This window comes from Rutilus rutilus, assembly GCF_951802725.1.
Source record: "Rutilus rutilus genome assembly, chromosome: 8".
Classification (NCBI taxonomy): domain Eukaryota; kingdom Metazoa; phylum Chordata; class Actinopteri; order Cypriniformes; family Leuciscidae; genus Rutilus; species Rutilus rutilus.
Genome location: NC_140222.1, coordinates 44,095,692 through 44,120,604, shown reverse-complemented (window position 1 = coordinate 44,120,604; position 24,913 = coordinate 44,095,692). Strand labels below are relative to the sequence as shown.

At 39.5% G+C, this 24,913-nt stretch overlaps 1 protein-coding gene and 1 long non-coding RNA gene across 2 annotated transcripts in view; both read left to right on the top strand.

The window, feature by feature from the left end:
• LOC311296107 (uncharacterized protein) overlaps positions 1 to 21,284 on the top strand; it is a 98,570-nt gene extending 77,286 nt beyond the window's left edge. Inside the window, exons 5-6 of the mRNA XM_084417754.1 lie at positions 20,487 to 20,649; positions 20,779 to 21,284. Coding sequence (XP_084273880.1) covers positions 20,487 to 20,649; positions 20,779 to 20,936 — 321 coding nt within the window. The 3' untranslated portion in view covers positions 20,937 to 21,284. The remainder of the gene's footprint in view (positions 1 to 20,486; positions 20,650 to 20,778) is intronic.
• Positions 21,285 to 21,350: 66 nt separating this feature from the next.
• Positions 21,351 to 22,662, top strand: LOC311294912. The gene is made up of 3 exons (XR_014628133.1): positions 21,351 to 21,481; positions 22,422 to 22,465; positions 22,550 to 22,662. It is a non-coding gene; the product is annotated as an uncharacterized lncRNA (long non-coding RNA).
• Positions 22,663 to 24,913: the final 2,251 nt, after the last annotated feature.

The following is a 24,913-nucleotide window of genomic DNA, read 5'->3' as shown; positions in this document are numbered from 1 at the left end:
CTTTCTAGCCATAAGAAGTGTGCCTGCTTCTTGAAACTGTCATCCCCAACTATGTCCCTGAACCTTGAGCAAGCCAATGACAGGGGCATGTAGGCAGCATCTCCTTCTTGAAGAACAACTTCAAGAAGTATGTTCTTCAGCAACACTCCTAACTGAAAAGATAGCAACAGTTAGCACAGGCTGTTAAAAAAATGTTAAAAAGCACATTATATAACATTATTCAACTACCTTGAAGATGAAGCATGATGGAGGGTCATCATCTTTTAACAGCTCATCCTTAAAGAAAAATATAAGTGGATTAAAATTGTTCTATGATACATTTTAAATCATCATTAAAATTGATTATGCATACCTTGCTAAAAACAGAGGGCACAACTGGGGTTTGGTCTGCTAAAATGAAATTTTGAGTTTCACCATAAACGCATACAATATGTTCCTTAGGATCCATGGCCTCATCCAGTACACGTGAAACCTAAAAATGAAAACGCATTAAAACTACATTTTTCATATTAACAACAATTCTATCTTCTATAGGCCTTTCATTATTATTGTTAAATCTCAATTGGTTGATAATTTATATAATTAACATACTGTATATAATTCTATGCCTCAGCCGTTAAACTTCTCAGTGTAAAATTATGAGACATAACGGTATAATTTTCATTAAAGCTGTTCTGAAATTTTGTACAATATTATAAAGCTGGCTTGATTTCATACCTTTTCCTGTAGTTCTGTGCTCAATGGATGTTGCCAGCACCTGGAGCTAGCACTCACATTCTGCAGTTTAGTAATAGCCTCATCTTTTTGCAGAACCTTAATATTGTCAGCGTTTGAGATATCTTGAGATAGACCTAAAAGAAAAAAAAAAAAAATCATAGTACACATGCTCATGCAAAAAAGTATGTTACAAACACAGACATGTTACCTATAATAAGTTGCCCATTCTTGTTCATGAAGGTTTGTCTGGTTCCCATTGACTTCTGTATTTTCTCCAGCCTTGATCTGTTAAGCTGGGTGTTGTGATGGTGGACTATATTACGAATTAGAAAGATCTGAGAGCTGGGTGCCATCATGTTGAGAAAGTAGTTGTTTTTCTCCATTTGAGCAAAGAATTGTTCTACTACTTGGGTATTAACCTTCCCAGCCAGTTCTGGCACCAGAGCAGTTCTTCTTAAAAAATCCTTGGGATCTTTCGCATTCGTTTCATGCAGTTTATCATATAGCACATAATGCTCTGAACTCCCTGTTGTAGGATGCCCATTGATATCGGGGGGATTTCGCGGCTCTGTTAACCAGGGAAGATTAACCTTGACCTTGCCCTCTTTGGCTAAAGAAATGTTTTCTTCTGTAGGGCTAAGTAGTCTTCCCTCATGTGGAGCAAATGGCAACACCAACGGGTCCCTCAGATTCCCATGTGTTGCCAGACCTCTGGCAAAATCATAAATGGTAACATTTGGTAAATGTTGCCAGGACAGTAAAATATCAACATAGTCTCTTGGACTTTCCGCTCTCATGTTGAATTTCAGGCTGTATACCACTCCACATGGGCACATAACTGCAGACCAGCCTCCTAAAACCATCAATTTTTAAAAAATTATAAATTCTTTAAATTCATTTGAAAAACAAAACCATAATCAGAGTATGGTTCCTTACCTGATGTACCCCAGATTTTCTCAAAAATCTTATCATAAGTACTCCTACTCTTAATTTCATTATGAAGCCTGAGGATAAGGTCTGTTTTTGAACCACAGGGATCCACCCCACAAGCTTTGCACAGTTTCTTGACATCATCAACCTGTAAAGTTGAAACAATTTTTTACAAATAAGTAAAACTATGATACATATTCACACAGACAACAAATATTACAAATAATCCTGACCTTCATTTTCATGACTTCCTCGAGAAGTCTGTCTTCAGTGATGTCTAGCTCTGCCTGCTCTTTTGTTTTTGCTGGGCGGTGTACTTTTTCCCACTCTGTGTTTAAAACCACATCAGATTTTCGAGTTTCTGGTCCAATCCACGGTGCCCAAAAACCAAAGGTCGGCTTGACAACAAATGGATTCTCCTCTCCAACTACATGAGAAAACATTTAAATATATGTTGTTTCAGTTTGTTAATCAATCATTCAATAGAGGCAGGTACAATTTACTTCAGTGACAAAGAAAAAACCATGTCTTACCCTTCACAAACCCAAGGGAAATAATATTCAAGGACAGAGACTCCCAGAAGTCTCTCACATTAACTTCCCCAGTATACTCGGTTGGATCAGGTACCTCACTCACTGCAAAAGGAAAACCAACATTCTTTGTTCCTCAAAATACAAACAAAGCCTAAAACAAACATTGTCAGAATAGCTTTAATGTGTATGTTGTCATACCTGGCATACTGAAAACTCCCTTTTTATGAAGATCCATAATAACCACAGGAGGATGAGAGCCACAATTGATGCATATTTGTAGTCATGTTGCACCAATGCTTCAAAATGTAGGTAACCATAAAACAGATGGTTATGTGAAGGAAGCTTTAAACCAGATGCAAGTTCCATTGCTTTGAAAACTCTGCCTGCTGCATTATGAGTCTACAGACAAATATAAAAGTGTTATACTTTGTGCCAGGTATTGTTAGTTAGTAACAATAAGCAGTAATTAGGACTGTGGGAAGGTATAATAAACAATATATACAAAGAGAGAAAGAGAGCTTAAATTTTTAGGAATAAAGGCACATTTAAAATGTACAGGGACCATACCTGGAGTGATGCCCTTAAATACAAACACAAGTGGAAACTCATGAGAATATGATTGTTAAAGTTGTGGATTCCATGTTCCCAGTCTTGGTAACGGTACTCCGTTCCACATCTTAGACATTTCCTTAAGTATGTGCTTATTCCTGAAAGGAATAAATTGATTAGACACATAGATGTGAATATAACAGCATGCTGTAATATTTTTTTTTTTTATAACACTTACCTTCATAGACACATGTCAGTGTCACAATCTTAGCTTTTGCTGTGATAAGGATGGGGTCACTTAGAGGCAAGTTATGACCACATTCAGTGCAGAACTTTTCTGATGGCACAATATGCTTTGGTGGGGGAGGATCAAACACTCCTCTGCAAAGATTTTCAGGAAAATTTGTTGGATACTGTTTTTTTTATCCATGATATACTTTAAAATTCTCCGCAAAAGTTCTTTCCCAAGTCCAAGCGGCTGTTCCATCTTTTCCTTGTCACCTTCTTGATGACCATCCAAGTTATCTTCTTCTGTTCCAGTTGATTTGACATATTTAAAAAGCTGTCTATTAGTTTGAAAAAGGAACCACTTTGCGACATACTTATGTGGACAAGACATCCGTGCATTAACACAGGGACAATGCCAGCTGTTTCTCTGGGCATCATACATAACCATCACCCTTCCCAATCGACTGTAGTATGATGGTTTCCAAGAAGATCAAAAAGATCCAAGATGGCGGCGCGAGTACATCGCGAGGCTCGCGGTCTCTCCAGATTCTGTAATTTAGCAGTATTTTTCTTGCTCATTTCGGGTCTGTTCGTCCAGAACAGTTGTGCCTTAACATCGTACACCCAAGGTGAGCTTTTGGATATTGGTTTGCGAATTTCCGACAGTTTTATGGACAACCTTCGACTCCTTCCTGAGATCGCCAGATCACCCGAGGCTATGCACTCTGCACCGGGCGGAAGTGCTCGCAGGCGCCGGCGAGATCGTAAACAAAGGCGGGGGAAGCGCGGAGGACTAAGAGCTAAGCTAAAGCTAACACCACACCGGCTCTCTTTACCCAGCATTTTCCTTGCCAATGTACGGTCGCTGTTGAACAAAATGGAGGAGATTCGACTCAACATCACATACAGCAAGAGACTTTTGAACTGTAATGTTCTAATTTTCACGGAAACATGGTTAAACAGCGGAATACCGGACAACGCTATTGAGCTAGCGGGACGCCATACATTCCGGGCGGATAGAACATTAGATGGCTCCGGTAAGACCAGAGGTGGTGGATTGTGCATTTACATTAACAAAGCTTGGTGCACAAACTCTGCTATTGTTGGGAGACATTGTTCAGCTAACCTTGAGTTTCTCATGGTTAAATGTAGACCGTTTTATCTACCGCGGGAGTTCACTTCCACTATTATAACTGCAGCCTATATTCCCCCGGATGCTGATGCCAAGTTTGCTATGAAAGAACTTCACGCAGCCATCAGTAAACAACAGACCGTTCACCCGGAAGCTGCGTTTATTGTTGCGGGTGATTTTAATCATTCAAACTTAAAGTCAGTGCTACCGAAATTTCACCAGCATGTTTCCTGTCACACCAGAGGAAACAAAACCTTAGACCATGTTTACACAAACATGGCTGAAGCTTACGTCGCGACACCCCTCCCCCACTTGGGACAGTCAGATCACCTTTCTTTGTTCCTCACCCCCAAATATGCACCTCTGATCAATCGCGTGAAGCCATCAGTGAAGACCATCAAGGTGTGGCCTGCGGGGGCAGATTTCTCACTCCAGGAAAGGTTTCTACACACAGACTGGAGTATGTTTGCTTCTCAAGCCACCAGTGGCTCTCACACGGACATTGACTGCTACACCTCCTCTGTACTGGATTATATTAATACCACCATTGACAGTGTTACAACCCAGAAGCAGATCACCACATACCCAAATCAGAAGCCATGGATGAACAGGGAAGTGCGACTCCTATTGAAGACACGCAATACTGCCTTCAGATCAGGAGATGCACAAGCCTATAGCACATCCAGAGCAAATCTGAAAAGGGGCATCAAAGAGGCCAAGCACTGCTACAAGCTTAAGATAGAGGGACACTTTTCCAACGCTGACCCTCGGCGCATGTGGCAGGGCATTCAGGCCATCAGTGACTACAAACCCTCTCACTCCACCCCCGCAGCCACTGATGTCAACTTCCTGAACGAGCTAAATGACTTTTATGCTCGCTTTGAAAGAGACAACAGAGAAACTGCCACCAAGCTCAAATCCTCAGCTGACCACCCACCGATCACACTCTCCTCCACAGATGTCTGCAATGCACTGAGCAGGATCAGCGCGCACAAGGCTGCTGGACCAGACAACATCCCTGGACGCGTACTCAGGGCATGCGCGGAGCAGCTCGCTGGGGTTTTTACAGACATTTTCAACCTGTCTCTTGCCCAAGCAGCTGTACCAACATGCTTTAAATGCACTTCCATTGTGCCAGTGCCAAAACACTCCAGCCCGAAGTGCCTTAATGACTACCGCCCTGTAGCACTCACACCCATCGTAATGAAGTGCTTTGAGCGGCTGGTCCTGGCACACCTAAAAGACTCTCTACCATCCACATTGGACTCACACCAGTTTGCCTACCGTAGCAATAGGAGCACAGAGGATGCAGTCTCCATGGCACTGCACTCTGTGCTCACACATCTGGACAATAAGAACACTTATGCACGCATGCTGTTTGTTGACTTCAGCTCAGCATTCAACACTGTCATCCCAACTAAGTTAATAGCCAAACTTGGAGACCTGGGCTTCAACACCTCCATGTGCAACTGGATTTTGGACTTCTTGACCAACAGACCCCAGAATGTTCGATCAGGCTCCAACTGCTCCACATCCATCACACTCAACACTGGTGTACCACAGGGCTGTGTGCTAAGCCCGTTCCTCTACTCCCTCTTCACCTCCGACTGCAAGCCTGTGTACGGATCTAATTCCATCGTCAAGTTTGCGGACGACACTACGGTGATTGGTCTCATCAGCAACAACGATGAGACTGCCTATAGGGAGGAGATCAAGCACCTGGCCACATGGTGCACCGAAAATAACCAGCTCCTCAACACCACCAAAACGAAGGAGCTCATCGTGGACTTCAGGAAAGTGTCAAGAGGCACACACGACACCATCCACATCAATGGAATGGCTGTTGAGCGTGTCTCCAGTTTCAAGTTCCTGGGGATCCACATCTCGGCGGACATGACCTGGACAACCAACACCTCCAGCCTGGTCAAGAAGGCTCACCAGCGCCTTTTCTTCCTGAGGACACTGAGGAAGAATCAGCTTTCCTCCACTATCCTGGTGAACTTCTATCGCTGTGCAATAGAAAGCATCCTGACCAACTGTGCTACAGTGTGGTATGGGAGCTGTTCTGTTGCAGAGCGCAAGGCACTGCAGCGGGTGGTGAAAACCGCCCAGCGCATCACTGGGACTCCACTACCTGCCATCGAGCACATCCAGAGGAAACGCTGTCTGCATCGAGCTCGCAGCATCCTTAAGGACTCCTCTCACCCAGCCCACAGACTGTTTTCTCTCCTGCCCTCCGGCAGGCGTTTCAGGTGCCTCCGGACCAGGACCAGCAGACTAAAGAACAGTTTTTTCCCCAGAGCTGTCTCTTTATTAAACTCTAACCCTCATTGATCCCACTCCCCTCATATACTGATTGACTCTCCTCTCCCTCCTCACACCTGCCTCCATTTTGATATTTGCAATACTATAATGTTCATTTGCACTGCTGACTGTTATTACAGTAACAACTGTTTACATATGCATCTTGCACTACTACCTTGACTGGAATATGCTCAATTTGCACTGCCGACTGTTTATTTACAGTACCGACTGTTTATATATACATTGCAATATCGTACCTTAACTGTAATATGCAATTACTTTCCACTGCACTTTCACTCGGATAGCTTCTGTCCAAACTTTATTTGCACTACTTTAAATCCATTGTTATACTGCTCATTAGCCTAACTTATACATATATCTATTTGTTAAATTCTGTTTATAGTAATAGCCATCTGTATATTATGCTCACATTCTGTTTATAGTAACAGCCATCTGTATATATATTCATAGTACATATCTATCTGTAAAATTCTGTTTATAGTAACAGCCATCTGTATATTATATTCAGTACATATCTATCTGTAAACATTCTGTTTATAGTAATAGCCATCTGTATATTATTATATTCAGTACATATCTAGCTGTAAACTCTGTTCACAGTAATAGTTATCTGTATATTATATTCATAGGACAATCTATCTGTAAATTTTTGTTTATAATAGTATTCAACTCTATATTTATTCAGTACATACCCATGTTCTGCACTTATGGAACCACTGTATATCCTGCACTTGCTGCTATTGCACTTCTGGTTAGACCTAAACTGCATTTCGTTGCCTTGTACCTGTACTTGTGTAATGACAATAAAGTTGAATCTAATCTAATCTAATCTAAATGGTTTGTTCTCCAAGACAGACACATAATGCTTTTTGGGTGGCCCAATTTTAACACCCACAGCAAGTGGAGCACTTTGGTCTGTTGCCTCCTTTAGTCGAGCAAGACACATCTCTTTCTTGTTTTCTGTAAACCATCTTTGCTTTACAAGCTCACTCAGTGTGTCCTCCTCAAGATGACAGGTGTTTGAGGGAGTTGAACAAAAGTCAAGTGACCTTAGGTGAGAACATCTAAATGCTTGATGCCCACTCCTACCTGCTACATCATAAAACAAAGAGCAGTCATCCATCTCGCATTCACTTGGACCTCTCAGCTTTTGTTTAACATGAACAGGAACAGGTGGCCCACAGAAATTTTTGGCAACTGCAAAAATACCATTTCTTGCATCAATACACTGGCTGGCAAGGTGGCGATCTGCACACATGTCGATTTTTTTCAGTTCTATGCTTTCTTTGTACGTGTCGTTGTAAATTTTTCAAGTGTAATGTCACATTACATTTAGGACAGGAAACATTTTTTTGACTTCATTTATGATGTCTTAGCTCCTGCTCCACCGATGGTAGACCCCAGTGTTTCTGGTTTGTGGTAGATGGCTGGTCAGTTGGTCCAGAAACTATTATGGGCTGCTGGTCCCTCCGCTCACTGGCCATTGCTGATGGCTGGTCAGTTGGTCCACAGACCATGGTGGGCTGCTGGTCCCTCCGCTCACTGGCCATTGCTGATGGCTGGTCAGTTGGTCCACAGACCATGGTGGGCTGCTGGTCCCTCCGCTCACTGGCCATTGCTGATGGCTGGTCAGTTGGTCCACAGACCATGGTGGGCTGCTGGTCCCTCCGCTCACTGGCCATTGCTGATGGCTGGTCAGTTGGTCCACAGACCATGGTCGGCTGCTGGTCCCTCCGCTCACTGGCCATTGCTGATGGCTGGTCAGTTGGTCCACAGACCATGGTGGGCTGCTGGTCCCTCCGCTCACTGGCCATTGCTGATGGCTGGTCAGTTGGTCCATGAACCAGAGTGAATGACTTTTCCCCCTGGTTATTAGCCACAGTCCTGGTGGCTTGTCCACCTGCACTCTTATTTGCTGTACGAATAAGCAGGTATTTTGTGAAGTCAGTCCGACGTATTACTGTTTTGTCACAGTAACAACAGTGGTAGTGCGCTGTTTTGCGACACAAGAGGTGGCATTTATAGATTTTGAAACCTGAAATAAGTATTATTAAAAAAAAGTTAAAAAATTTCAACTTTTGTCAAAAATGATTGGATACGATCTCCTATTCATAGTGAATATAACAATAATATTTTGGTCAACTTACTCCCATGTACTACCACCCAAGATAAATGGGACTGAAGGTGGCCTGTTGCCTGAAATTCCTCATCAAATTTGATATTGTCCTTAGGACAAAGCGGACAGTGAAATTGTGCGCACTTGAGGCACTGGTATGCCTCAAGAGTGTCCTGCACATATTTCACTGATAAGTGAACCTAAAACACAATAACATGCGTTTCACATTTATTTCACTGATTGTTATGAGTAATACATTTTATAAAATAATTATTATGATATTAAAACAAATGTTTGAATTACATTACATTACATTGTGGATTACACAGAAAAAAAGCATAACTACAATGAAAACAAGTTTTAAAAGAATTGCATGCATTGTACAATTAAGTTAGGAGTTGTATTCTAATATCAAATCCATTTACAAAACGTTTAAGACATTTACAATTTGAAAATCAATGCAGTCCTAAAACGTACAAAAATTACACTGCCACATACCTTATTATGGTCTTCAGCATCCATAATCTGGAGAGAAAATTGTAGAAATGGAATGCATTAAAGATCTTGTCATGCACGTACAGATTTTGTAATTTGTGTGCTACTAAAAAAAAACTACAGCAATTTATTTATACACTTTACCCTTATTCTTTTTTAATATATCAAGACTAAAAACTGTGTACAAACGCCATTATGAAATGGTCTTTTTCAGAACTTATAATGCTTTTTTACAAAACTAAAAACTGTAAAACAAGCTTACCCATCTCAACAAGCGGTTTTCTTCTTTGTTTTCTGATGGATCGCAACAAAACTTACACATTACCGCCACCAACTGTGGAGCATAAACCAATAGCTACTACAACACAGGTGATACTAAATAAACCAATCAAAATCCTCTGGAAGTTTGTACAGCCCACTTGCGGCTAAAGCTCCACCCACTTGCTGCTGGCTCCGACCTCCGTTTATACCCTACTCGAAATCGCTCTTCCGTCTACAAGGCTTAGCTACCACCAGAGCTTGAAATTCATTTCACATTCACACAAAATGTCTAGTTAGTTGGCGAACTCATTACTCCTCGTTTGTATTTCTTTCGAAAAGGTGAATTATTGCATGGTACCTGGATGTTCAGTCAGAACATATGCGGTGCGAAACTAGGATAGTTCTCAACACAAACGTCCGTGTCCTCGTCTGATTCAGAGATTTCGTCCAGGAGAAATTGTCATCGTTGAAATTCTTTGCCGCAGACGGACTCTATCTCTGTGTTCGTAGTTGCATCTTACAGTCTATGAGTTGCATAGTGAGATCACCGGCGCCACCAGTCCGCCCTAACTCGAGCCAGTCCGGGCTCCTCGTCCGCGGCAGGCAGGTCTTCTGCCTCGGCTGCTCTTCGCTATAATGCGGCTTGTAAAGGTAGCCACAAACACCTGATTCAAGCATCAGACTTCCGAAATCCTCTTCTTCTATATCATATTGAGTACTCTCCACCGCTATTGTCATAACTTTACATCTGTCTCCACAGCGCCTGTTAGCTTAGCTTCAAACAAGATGGAGGATATTGCTTTCAGTTTCAGAGAGTAAAGTCCCACCCACTGATCTGTAATAGGTCTGTAGCGTGAGCGGGTCCCGCCCCCTGGGAAAGATGAGGAACTAGTGCTTGTAGTCTCAACAGAAATCCCCCCCTCTTACACTTCCTCCTACAATGAAGCAAAATGACGATTTTTGCGTCATTGTAGGAGGAAGTGTAAAAGGTAAATAACGGAATTATCCCGTCTCAGGGGAAAATGAGAGAGTGTTGCACGACCATTCAGTAGTATGACTGGGTTTCTAACAATGCAAAGCTTAATGCAAATGGGTGGAGTGTCCCTTTAATGGATTTCCACCACCGAAAAACGCTTGCTGATTTATTTACGGAGAAGAAAAAACACCCGTAGTGTTTGGGTGCACCCCATCCTTCATGTTGACTCACTGCGGCCTGGAAAAAATGTGCGCGTCGCTTCAATTATTTGAAATAACGAACTCGAGCGCGCAAAAGACGCGATATGTGAACGGCCCTTGGAGATAGCGCTGTGTTGGAGACCCTAGCCTATGCCCGCACAAAAATTCGTAGGATAAGCTTGCAATTCGATTTTGATCTCGATTCAATATCGATTCATTATTGTGTATGTGTTATGAATTATCTATGTGTATGTGTTGTCTATGGTAGGCCATGATCATTTTTGTCAAAGAAAAAAACACCTTTCTCTGATGTTGTAATGGAACCTGCAGCTGCAGAATATAATAGTATTAAAGTTCAGCAACAAGTTGATTTTTTTTTTTATTCAATTTTTATAATCACAATATAATAATAGCCTACCTTTTTAATGCTATTAGAGTAAAAAAAAATTAATAATGAATAGGCATATGTAATATAGTGCTACTCTTATTTTGACATGAATCGCATATCAGACGCAGAGATGTATTGCGTTTTTTTTTTTTTATTGTTAATTATGAATGCCCTCCAAAATCACAATCTCTGTGTATTGTGGTTGTTTGGCTGGTGAATATGAACCGGTTTTTCACTCATGTTTGGATTTTATTATTGGCAGTTAAGTCTTTAGTATGGCCTAGGGCTAGGCTACTGTAAATAAATCTCATATTAAACGCATATTTTCTCCCCTTCATGCTAACCAATTAGCTAGATAAACCGACAAAGCCAGTAACTTAAGAAAAATCATTCTTCTATAGCCGTAGTTTAGCCTGCATTACCATATTAACTCTGATTGGATGGTTGAGAGTATACTCATGTTTATGTAATGATCTGCTTGAAAGAAGATATCTCTTAATATTTTCTTACTAGTTCCTTATGAGGTTGAAGATATCTGCAAATTAATAGATACTAGTAGCTATTCTGTTTTGATATCATCTATTTATTTATGACTAGTAAGTATTCCAATTTTGACTAGTATCTTTTAAAATATTACTAGTACTTATTTATTAGATACTAGTACTTATTTATTAGATACTAGTACCTATTAATTAGATACTAGTACTTATTAATTAGCTACTAGTACTTATTCATTAGATACTAGTACTTATTCATTAGATACTAGTATCTTTTGTAATTGTTACTAGTAACTATTCTTATGTTTCTAGTCACAACTGCTTTTTTACTAGTCTTATGTTTTGACTAGTCAGAACGGCAACTGGAGAGTTCAATTAAAAATCTTACTAGTAAAATTAAAAATCTTACTAGTAACATTTGGAATAAATACTAGTATCTAATAAATAGGTACTAGTATCTATTGAATAAGTACTAGTAGCTAATTAATAAGTAGTATTTAATTAATAGGTACTAGTATCTAATGAATAAGTACTAGTATCTAATTAATAGGTACTAGTATCTAATGAATAAGTACTAGTATCTAATGAATAAGTACTAGTATCTAATGAATAAGTACTAGTATCTAATGAATAAGTACTAGTATCTAATTAATAGGTACTAGTATCTAATGAATAAGTACTAGTATCTAATGAATAAGTACTAGTATCTAATGAATAAGTACTAGTATCTAATGAATAAGTACTAGTATCTAATTAATAGGTACTAGTATCTAATGAATAAGTACTAGTATCTAATGAATAAGTACTAGTATCTATTGAATAAATACTAGTATATAGTAATAGGTACTAGTACCTAATGAATAACTACTATTATCTAATAAATACGTACTAGTCACAATTGGAATACACACTAGTCAGACCTGAATAGTTGATATCTGAATGACAGATCCCTATGAAGGTAAATCAGTAGCAAAACTCGAGAGCACGTAAATGTGAATTTGAGAACTTGTACAATAAATATTTGTACTTGTACATGAACATTTACACTCACAGCTCCAATGTGAAAACCTGTAAAATAAAAATCTGAAGTTGAATGTTGAAATTTGCACTCGCAGACAATAGTCACAAGCTGTATTCTGAATTTGAAGCTGCAGACAAGTAGACACAAATGTGTAAAATGCCATTCACAGCTAATACAACGACAGACACAAACTTGTAATATATATTTTGCGTTTAATCTTACGTTCACATTCGCGGTACTTCCTCAATTAGGCACTTACAACTTCTCAAATCTGTCACTGCAATTTCAAATTTCGCGCCTTGACTTTTGCTACTCTTTTCGCGATATATCAGATGCAAAACTAACTTGTGCACTTGAAACTGAGAGGCGGTGAGAGAGAAAGGGGGGCGGGAGGAGGGGGGGTCAAAGGAGTCGTTTTATTGGTTGGCAGCTAGCCAATGAAATGGGACTTCGATGATGTCACGAAACTCGTGTGCACTGAAACGCTAACATGGCTTAATGATTAGACTGATATTAAAAGAAATAAACGATATTATCAAACTCAGTAAACACAATGCTTATAATGCATACTACAGAAAAGCAGATGAGCACAGAATATGACAAAAGAAAGCAAATGTGTGTTCAGTGCAAATAAACTTGCTGCCTGTGTTTTATTAATAATTTAACGAATTATGTGTTTTTTTTGTTTTTTTATTTATTTTATAACTGTTGGTCCATTAAGCCTTAAGCGTTTTCTTGGTTTTCATACTACCGAAAAGCAGATGAGCACAGAATATGAACACAACGCGTTTAATTGAGACAGTGGTATTAAAAGACCAAACTCAGGAAACACCATACAAATAAAGCAAAGCAATTGAGCTCTGAATATGGATGCAACGAGTTTAATTGTACGTTTTCCTCCCACAGAAAACCAAGAAAACGCTTAATAAGGCTTAATGGACCAACAGTTATAAAATAAATTAAATAAATAAAACAACAACACATAATTCGTTAAATTATTAATAAAACACAGGCAGCAAGTTTATTTGCACTGAACACACATTTGCTTTCTTTCGTCATATTCTGTGCTCATCTGCTTTTCTGTAGTATGCATTATAAGCATTGTGTTTACTGAGTTTGATAATATCGTTTATTTCTTTTAATATCAGTCTAATGCATTAAGCCATGTTAACGTTTCAGTGCACACGGGTTTCGTGACATCATCGAAGTCCCATTTCATTGGCTAGCTGCCAACCAATAAAACGACTCCTTTGACCCCCCCTCCTCCCGCCCCCCTTTCTCTCTCACCGCCTCTCAGTTTCAAGTGCACAAGTTAGTTTTGCATCTGATAAATCGCGAAAAGAGTAGCAAAAGTCAAGGCGCGAAATTTGAAATTGCAGTGACAGATTTGAGAAGTTGTAAGTGCCTAATTGAGGAAGTACCACGAATGTGAACATAAGATTAAACGCAAAATATATATTACAAGTTTGTGTCTGTCGTTGTATTAGCTGTGAATGGCATTTTACACATTTGTGTCTACTTGTCTGCAGCTTCAAATTCAGAATACAGGTTGTGACTATTGTCTGCGAGTGCAAATTTCAACATTCAACTTCAGATTTTTATTTTACAGGTTTTCACATTGGAGCTGTGAGTGTAAATGTTCATGTACAAGTACAAATATTTATTGTACAAGTTCTCAAATTCACATTTACGTGCTCTCGAGTTTTGCTACTGATTTACCTTCATAGATCCCCATCGAAATCAATGGCAAAAAAAATTAATTTGTTACTAGTAACAAAAGAATAGTTACTAGTCACTCTTGAAATAAGTACTAGTATCTAATGAATAAGTACTAGTATCTAATGAATATGTACTAGTATCTAATGAATAAGTACTAGTATCTAATAATAAGTACTAGTAACTAATGAATAAGTACTAGTAGCTAATGAATAAGAACTAGTACCTAATGAATAAGTACTAGTATCTAATGAATAGGTACTAGTATCTAATAAATAAGAACTAGTACCTAATGAATAAGTACTAGTATCTAATAAATAAGAACTAGTACCTAATTAATAAGTACTAGTATCTAATTAATAGGTACTAGTATCTAATAAATAAGTACTAGTATCTGTTGAATAAGTACTAGTATCTTTAAAAAGGTACTAGTACCTAAAGAATAAGCACTAGGCACTAGTACCTAAAGAATAAGCACTAGTAGCTAATGAATAAGTACTAGTACTTAATGGAATAGATACTAGTATCTAAAAAATAAGTACTAGTAGCATGAAAATAGAGTTCAGTTCAGTTCAGTTCAGTAATACTTTATTAATCCCCAAGGGGAAATTCTTTGTCACAAATTGCACAGTTGCACAGTTGCCCACATGTATAATAAACAACAATAAATATTGTAAAAACATTTACATTATTTGGATATGTAATAATGAACATATTCATTCAATCTAATGTTCCAATGAACAAGGGAACACATAATAACGAAAGTATTACACATTAATTTTTAAAACCGGTCAGATTAAACAAATAATGTTGCACAGCAACCAAAATATTTAAAAGTTAAAACTAACTAATGGTTCCTGTGCCAGACACTCAGAGGGAAGAATTATAAAGCTTAATGGCCACTGGCAGAAACGACTTCCTGTGGCGCTCAGTGGTACATTTTGGAAGAATAAGTCTTGCACTAAAAGTGCTCCTGTATTTAAGTAGCAGATCATAGAGTGGATGGGAGACATTATCCAAGATGACATTCAGTTTGGACAGCATCCTCCTCTCTGACACCACTGTTAAGGAGTCAAGCTCAACCCCCACCACATTACCAGCTTTACGGATCAATTTATTCAGTTTATTTGCATCTGCCACCCTCAGTCTGCTACCCCAGCATGCGACCGCATATAGGATAGCACTAGCTACCACCGATTCGTAAAACATCCGCAGCATCATCCTGTCAATGTTAAAGGACCTTAGCCTCCTCAAAAAATAGAGACGGCTTTGGCCCTTCTTGTAAAGTGCTTGAGTGTTCTTGGCCCAGTTCAGTTTATTGTCTATGTGCACTCCCAGGTATTTATAATCCTCCACAATGTCGACAGGGACCCCCCGGATTGATACAGGGGTCACTGGTATATTTTTTCTCCTCAGATCCACAACAAGTTCTTTGGTCTTTGTCACGTTGAGCTGCAGATGGTTCTGATCACACCATGTAACAAAGTCCCTCACCATATCTCTATACTCAGTCTCATCACCCTTACTGATACAGCCAACCACAACAGAATCGTCAGAAAACTTCTGAAGATGGCAAGAGTCTGTGCGATAGTTAAAGTCGGTAGTGTAAATTGTGAAGAGGAAGGGAGAGAGTACCGTCCCTTGCGGGGCCCCGGTATTGCTGATCATGATGTCTGATACACCGTGTCTAAGGCGTACATACTGTGGTCTACCAGTCAGGTAGTCAACAATCCAGGACACGAGGGGGGCATCCACCTGCATTGCTGTCAGCTTCTCACCCAACAAGGCCGGCCGAATGGTGTTGAAGGCACTGGAGAAGTCAAAAAACATGACCCTCACAGTGCTATCCGGCTTGTCCAGGTGGGCGTAGATGCGATTGAGCATGAAGATGATGGCATCCTCTACTCCCAGTCGAGGCTGGTAGGCAAACTGGAGTGGGTCCAGTACAGATTTAACTATGGGCCGCAGCTGGTCCATGACCAGTCTCTCCAGGGTCTTCATCATGTGGGAAGTCAGTGCCACGGGTCTGTAGTCCCTGGAGTTACTTGGACGTGGCGTCTTTGGCACAGGAATAAGGCAAGATGTTTTCCATAGCACAGGGACCCTTTGGAGACTCAGGCTCAGGTTGAAGACACGACAAAGCACTCCACATAATTGGGAGGCACAGGCTTTGAGCACTCCAGGACGCACACCATCAGGGCCAGCCGCCTTATTAGAGTGTAATCTCCTCAGTTGTCTTCTCACCTGGTCCAATGTTAGACCCCCAGAAGTCAGAGGTGGAGAAGAGGGAGAGCTAGAGTCGTTATATTGAAGAGGGCTATTTATCTGAGGGCCGGAGGATGGGGGAGTAATAATCTCCCCAGGGAAAAGAGGAGGACACTGAGGTGGAGGAGGAGGATGGGAGAGTAATTGGATTGAAGGTGAGCCTGCTGCTGAGTTAATAGGTGGATGGAGTGGAGACACATTATCAAATCTGTTGAAAAACAGATTAAGTTCATTGGCCCTGTCCACACTACCCTCAACACCTCTGCTGCTAGTCGGTCTGAAGCCAGTGATGTTCCTCATGCCGTTCCAGACCTCCTTCATGTTGTTCTGCTGGAGTTTATACTCCAGCTTCCTCCTATACTTCTCCTTAGCCTCCCTAATCTTCACCCTCAGATCCCCCTGAATGACCTTCATCTCCTCCTTTTTCCCGTCTCTAAACGCCCTCCTCTTGGCATTCAGGATTTCCTTGATGTCCCTTGTTACCCATGGTTTGTTGTTTGGGTAACAATGTACAGTTTTCGCTGGTACAACACAGTCTACGCAAAAATTTATGTAGTCCGTGATACACTCAGTAAGCCCATCTATATCCTCTCCATGTGGCTCACAGAGTGCACTCCAGTCTGTCACCTCAAAACATCCCCGAAGTGTCTCATAATCCTCCTCTGACCATCTACTCACCATCCTTGTAGTCACCGGCTGCCTTTTCACCAGAGGCACATAACAAGGATTAATATAAACCAAATTGTGGTCAGAACTACCCAGAGGGGGGAGGGGGGAAGAGCAGTAAGCCTCCTTAACATTGCCATACAGCAAGTCCAAAGTTCTCTCCTCTCTAGTATGGCATCTTACATACTGGGTAAAATTTGTTAGTGTGGTGTTCATATTGACATGATTGAAATCACCCGAGATCACTATAAGGGCACTCGGGTGTTGAGTCTGTAGTTCAGCTATGGCGGAGTAGATAACGTTACACGCCGATGTCGGGTTTGCAGATGGCGGAATGTAAACAACAACGGCGATGGCATGTGAAATTTCTCGTGGCAAATAGTATGGCCGAAGTCCCACAGAAAGTAGTTCAGTGTCCGGGCTACATATACGTTGTTTTACCGTGATGTGACCGGGGTTACACCATCTGTTGTTAACAAGAACAGCCAGACCCCCACCCTTGCACTTACCGCTCACGATGCGGTCCCTGTCAGCTCGAACAATCTGAAAACCGTCGATGGAGACGTTGTGATCAGGAATATCCGAGTGCAGCCAAGTCTCTGTGAAGCACATTAAACTACACTCCCGAAACTCCCTCTGACTCCGGACTAACGCTGTTAGCTCGTTCATCTTATTCGCCAGTGATCTCACATTGCCCATGATGAGAGAGGGGAGACACGGTTTAAATCTCATTCTCCTCAGTCTCTGTTGTCTGAATCCCTCTCTCTTCCCTCGCAATTTCATTCCTCCTCTGCAACCTCTGTGAGTCTTCTTCCAGATCTCTCTGGGGATATCTGTAGGCATAGGCGCCGCGGTTGACTTCAGCACGATCAGCTGTATCCGATTGTAAACAAGGCGGCCATGAAGTTGCTGCACAACAATTCCATGGTTTTCCAAAACTCTCTCACATTCCATGATGAGAGAAAGTCAAGTTCAAATTACTTGTAGACCGCAAATCACACATGTGCATTTAAAATAAAGTTTAAAATGAATAAATAAGGCAACAAACAACTGGGCAACTGCGACCGGCTGCATGCACGGTGGCGCATGCGCACAACTTTCCTATATGGAAAAGTTGGAAGAGACTAGTCGGTTTAAATGATTAAATGTTAAAACGGCTTGCCATATTAGTTCTGGCAGTTAGTCAAGCTCGCATCAGTGACTCTCAGCTGATCCACATCTACCTATAGGAATACGACGCCTATCACCGTATACATATATAAGCTCCTTCAGTATTATCAGCAGCTATCGCGTTTCTCAGGAGCGAATTACCCTCCTCCATCCCCAGCTCCTCCTCTCGCAAGCATCACTGATGAAGACCAAGCATCACTGATGATATGCTGCATGTTTCTTTATTTAAAAAGCATTTAACTGTACTGCAGTGATTATTTAAATTTAGTCTTTAGGCCTACTCAGTATATATTTTTCTGTATATTTGCACCATATATACTGTATTTGATCATAAACATAAGGAAATATTTTTTTGTTCTGTAAGGGTAGAAAGTTCAAGATCAAGTACTCATTTGACCTACTTGAATATATTTCTGGCCAAAAAGCACTGTTTAGCTGATGTATCAGCAGAAACACTCAATGAGTATATGGATAGTAGGAGAAGTACTCGCAAGAACACTGCTAAGAATTGATTTAAAGGGTTAGTTCACCCAAAAATGAACATTGTCATTAATGACTCACCCTCATGTCGTTCCAAGCCCGTAAGATCTCCGTTCATCTTCGGAACACAGTTTAAGATATTTTAGATTTAGTCCGAGAGCTTTCTGTCCCTCCATTGAAAATGTATACGTATACTGTCCATGTCCAGAAAGGCAATAAAGACATCATCAAAGTAGTCCATGTGACTACAGTGGCTCAATCTTACATTTATCAAGCGACGAGAATACTTTTTGTGCGTAAAAAGTAAACAAAAATAACGACTTTATTACACTATTCATTTCCTTCTCTCTGGGCCTCGAGTGAGTTCACGTAGTGTAATAGCGTAGCGCGTCTGTGTTGTACATCACACGTAGGCTCACTATTGGCCGACGCTGGTCATGTGTGTGATGCACAACACAGAAGCGCTACGCATGGGAAATACATCATGCTAAAATAATCTGTCATATACTGTGGTTCACATTATTGGGGTCACTTGCAAGTCGCAGCAGCACAAGTACGTGACCAGCAACATATTTCTGCTTCAAATATTGTGCGTAGTTAACAGTGAGTGGTGGTTTCAGACATTATTTTATTACAGTGCATTTGTCAGTGCCGCACTCGTACTGACTCTTATTCTGGGGTGCGTTTCCCGTACAACTATATAGCTCGCTGCTTAACTACCATAGTTAGGATGCATCGATGGAGAAATCAACTAGCTAGTCACGACTGTTTCCCGAAACCGTATGTCGCAAAGTATCGTTCAACCACATTGGTTTATGACGTCTCGCACGTGGTGGACTAATAACTTATTTTAATTAATCTGTTTGAGATCGAATTAACGCTAGATTTTGTCATATAAGCTACAGATATGGCATCTGAAGACCATTTCTAATTTTTCTCAGTTATTTTGCTTTATTACCAGACTCAATATTTGGCTCGTTCTTATATAGTAGAGCACATTCGCACATGCGCAGTCTTCAAAAACGGTGCTTTAAATCTCTTGACAAACTAAAAGACGTAAATTACATTTGTATGTATTCTAAATGAATAACACGGGTTGTACTGAATGTCAGCTTGCTTATTTTGCTAAAGATAAGGATTTATTCTGTCTAAATCTCATGTAAACTAGAAACTAAGCTTCCAACCACAGCTCGAGAATAACTGAAAATCGAAAATAACTGAGAAAAATTAGAAATGGTCTTCAGATGCCATGTGACTCCAAGGCACTAGGTAAAGTCACACATCACTCAGCTGCCATTAGAAGCTCTGTTTCCAGAAAAAGGAGAACTACTGCAAATGCACAATAACTAAATCTAAACAAAATTTACAGTTTTAACTCTATTTCTATACTCTTATGGCACAGTTCGTGCCAGATTTTATTGCTAATTTGTTTTGAGATTGCAGCAGTTCCCCATTCAAGTAAATAGCATTTAGCCTTGCACAACCTAAAAAATGTTGCCTGGAGGCGTTGCAAATATGGCCACCAAGTGAACTGATGTTCATTGAAAGCAGAAAGCTTGTCAAACTCAACTTTAGAAAAAGCCTTGATTTGGTTTTCTGTTTGTTTTTGTTTTTTTCTGAAAAAATACAGTCTGAATAGCCTTTCAGAATTTTTGTAATAATATAATATAAATAATAAGCCTGGACATTTAAAAAAAATATAAAAAATAAACACATGTTGCCTTGGAGTCACATGATGCTAAGCATATTTTTTAACTGTTTCTTTCAGAATTATTATGACCCATTTTTAAAAGCTGTACTGTTTGACGTTCTTCATTTTAGATGGAGAAGCTGAAAGCTCTGGGATATGTTCCTCTTCTTCTACTAGGGAAATGTTCGAAGGCCCGTAAGTGGACAGCAGAGATCCAGTGTCCCTTTGAGTTCCCAACTGAGGGACATATGGTGATGGAAAAAATGCTCATCCTCTTTGAGCATATTTTACAGGGTAAATTGTATATTTGCAAGCACTAACACCTAAATACTGTAGCTATACAAGTTTCTATGTTAAAGTGCACTTTATAAATAAGTTTTTTTTTATGTGTTTTAATATGACTTTAATGGTACTTTTTTAAAGGTTTGAGTCCAGAAGAAGGACAAGAGGTCACAGAAGTTAATGAAGCAGAAAGGCAGGACTTGAACGAGACTGTAGAAGAGGACATTATACTGGAAAACAATGTAGAAGTGGAAAGACTGGAGGATGAACAGCAGACTGTTGTTGTCAGATTTTTTTAGTGATTTCCAATCTGAAATTTAATCTTAAATGTAATAATTGAACAGTTTTGGAGAATTTGATGTTTCCCCATTCAGAGAGATAGGAGCTTGCACTTGGATGCCCAAGAGTCATTTCAGAGATGAGTGCAGAGCGAAATGACTTTGGGTAAAGCCAGTACAATGAGCAAGGAACAATGTGAACTTGAACTAAGGCAAAAAATATATATATATTTTTTTTACTTCACAGCAAATCAGCTGTCAACATGGCAGCAAAGAGAAAGCGCCAAAAAATACAGACACAGGTGTAAAGTGTTACAATACAGTTAGCTATGCATTGCATCCATTTGGAAAGTTCTCATAATATTGATGTTTATATTTGTTTCAATGTTGTTTAGGTTTTTAGATAACTTTAACTTTTAGACATTCTCTGTTCAAGTTAAGTAATTAATTCATTTCTAACCAAATTTTACATTTGTACAGAATGTCCATTCCATGCGTCTCTGGACGTATTTCCAGTGGAATTTGTATCCAAGACAGGAAAAGGTTGGCAAGGTTGGCTCAGAAAGGTTGGCATTGTTCTGTATCTTCAATCTGTTAATGTTGTGTTTTCCATAATACCGGTGACGTTTTCATGTAAAGATAATTAATTTAAAGTAATTCATTTATGTTTTCGCTCAAATGAATGGATCAGTATCCCAAAATATTTAGCTCTATTGCAATGTTAAGAACTCCACATTCAATATATGCTAATGTGTAGGGTACTTTATTGCAAAAAATAAACATCTGAAATGGATTTCATATTTGCTCACTGATTACAGTATGAGTACAGGCAGTGCAAAAGAGCATAAGGTAGAAGATCACAAACCAATACACAAACAATTATTAATAAGGTGAAGAATTCATATTTTATTATAAAATATTCTGTACAGTACTACAGTGTTGGCTTCTACAGTATGAATATAACATATAATCTAACTATATAACATGTAAAGGTCTGGTGTATATTTCCATTGCTTTTGAATGTGTTAACAGCAGTTGTTGAAGTTGCTCTTCAGTCTGTTAGGCTTTGCTTGAGTGGCATTTATGGGTCAGTTTTGGTTTAGATGATAAGAATTCTAAATTATGAATTGGAATTCAAATTTCAGATTGCGTACTTTGATGACAAAACCTGCTGTAGTATGTTTTTGCAAGTGTGGGTATGTTGTAGCTTTGTTTGTGGAGCAAGGTCTTTTTAATTGTCCGTTAAAGCTGTCTGTAAAGGTTAGGGGTTAGTTTCTGTTGTAGTTACATACATAACTCGACCTGCAGCTACGTCTCTGTTTTTGTGCTGGTGGTGTTGCTGTACCACAGTAATGCCACATGTGCTTTGTTAAAAGTTTTTGGTGAGTTACATTAAATGCTTTAAAAATTAAGTGATGTACTAAAAGTGATGTAATGATATGTAAAGATTGAAATGTAATGATGATTTGTTTTGTAATTGGCTCTTTATTTTTACCTGATTCACAGGGATGTAAAGAGGTGTTGGTGCATTGGTTGCCTTGTCCATCCTGGTAAGAATAAGTAAACCTACATGGCAACTTAATTCACCTCTGTAAATTTCTAATTTATTGATTGTTGTTTTTACTTTTTTCCAGTAAGACGACATGGCCACCCACCTGGCAGCCTGAAGATCATGTTCAAATTACTCTGAGTTTTTTGTTTGTTTGTTTTTGAACCACAGTTTCTGTTATAGTGGACAAATAAAGGTTTGTGTGTTCACAATGTCCAATTACATCTTTTGACCATTTGTGTGCCTGAAATATCCAGGTGCTGGAGCTTATCCCAGCTATCTCAAGCCAAAGGTAGAAAATCACCCTGAACAGGTGACCAGTCTGTACAGAGACGACACATACAATATAGTCTGTAGTTTTTGATGAACTACATCTTCATGTTGTTGGAGTGCGGAGGACACTGGTGCACCCAGGAAAGCCACAACATTGGGGAAACTATCTGGAAGGGCTCAAGGAAATATCAAGTCATTTGTAGTCTTACATAATAATTTTTTTTATGTAAGCTCATTGTGTGTGTACAGTATAATATACATACTTGTCTATCAGTAAATATGTGGATTTGAACAACCATATTCTCTTTAGACTAGAGGCTGTACAAGGTATATTATATTGTCATATATTAGCACATAGACACAGATTGCGATTGAGTCTAGACAAAGTGAAGTACCACTACTGCATAAGAATATCTGGTAAATACCATAGTAGAATTATCAAATATTTACCCTTGTATAGTCAAACAACGCTTTTAATAATACAAAACAGAAGTTTTTCAAATAATAGTTCTTACACATCCCTTCTGATAAAATTAAATTGGGTGACAATTTGTTTTGTTTTTTTCTTCAGGTTGCATAGTTTCATCTTTTTCTCAGGACAAAACTTCATCTCAGATAAGAACCTTCATTTGATTTTTTTTGATTTTATTATTATTTAGTGATACCCCTCTAGGTTCAAGTATCTCTAAGTTAGAGTCCCTGTTCGGGCGCCATTTTGTAACTTTTCTCTTTTTGTTCTTCGATTTAGTTACTAACGAGAGTTTATCACATAGATCAATTATTGTTTAATGAACTTGAGCACATAATCTACTATATTTTAGGTGATTTATTCCCCCAGTTCTGTGGCACTTTATAACAATAATCCAGAGGAAGGACTAGAGAAACAGTGTCTTTGATTTCACACACACAAAAAAAAATCAAATGAAGGTTCTTATCTGAGATGAAGTTTTGTCCTGAGAAAAAGATGAAACTATGCAACCTGAAAAAAAAAAAAAAAAAAACATTGAGTGCGTTGAAATTGGTTTCCATGAAGAAAAACATTGAGTACATTGAACTTCTTCTTTCATCTTTAGAACTGTCCTTTCAGGCTGGAGAAAACAAAACAAACAAATCCACTCCACCACAAAATCCTTTTGAACCAATAGGCTTCCCAAGACACATGGTAAACAAATAGTTCTTCTTAACATTGAGCTTAAAACCCTACGGTTTCTCAATGAATCCAAGTCTTCTAAGGTAGCCTCTAAGAAACATGTGCTCCCCCTCATAGATATATATATAAACACTAGATACCTCGTACGCGCTGTTGGCCAATGGAGGTCGACGTCCGCACACGGCGGCCATCTTGCGACAGGGTGCTCGCTCACTCGTTTAATGGTGCATGTACTTTAAAATAACCATAACTTGCTCAATTTTCTACCGATTTTCAAACGGTTTGGTTTGTTATAAACGTCAGAGATGTAGTTACGACACTGCATACATAAACTGCATACATATGAAAAATTATAACATGCATGTTCAAGCATTCGGAATTATAGCCATGTTAATAACGTTTGTAAGAAACCAAACCGTTTGTAAATCCGTCGAGATTTCATCGAGATATGAGGATTTGTGTACGTGCTGATCATTCACCTTAATGCACAGAGCACTGCCGTAAGATGGCCGAACGGTGATGCCGGAAGTGACTGCGCCATAAGACATCTAGCGTTTATATATGATATCTATGCTCCCCCTACCCCCAAACTGACTTGCTTCTTCATGCCAGCTTTTTCTTATATGCCATACAGGTAAGCATATATAGCGCCCTCTAATGGCTTGTAGTATCTCTTGAAGTAATTGTAAGAAAGGATCAAATAAAAAGAACTAACAGCAAACATAACTCAAAAATGGATAGGGATGAGATCGTGTCCGTTGAGGATTTCTCTGATGAAGCATTCATCCAGAGGAGAGATCCAGTGAATGAAATGATTGACACTTTTAGTGGACTTTATATTGATTCAGAAGAAGAAAAAGAAAAAATTGTAATACAAGGCCTGGCGATCCAGATGACTTTACTGCAATTCCACCTCCACCACCGGTTGTCTTTGAGGAGGAGCAAATGTATACAAATGGAACGGTAACAATGCAACGTTTAACCGACATTGAAGAACACCTTACTGACATCGAACATAGGATGAGT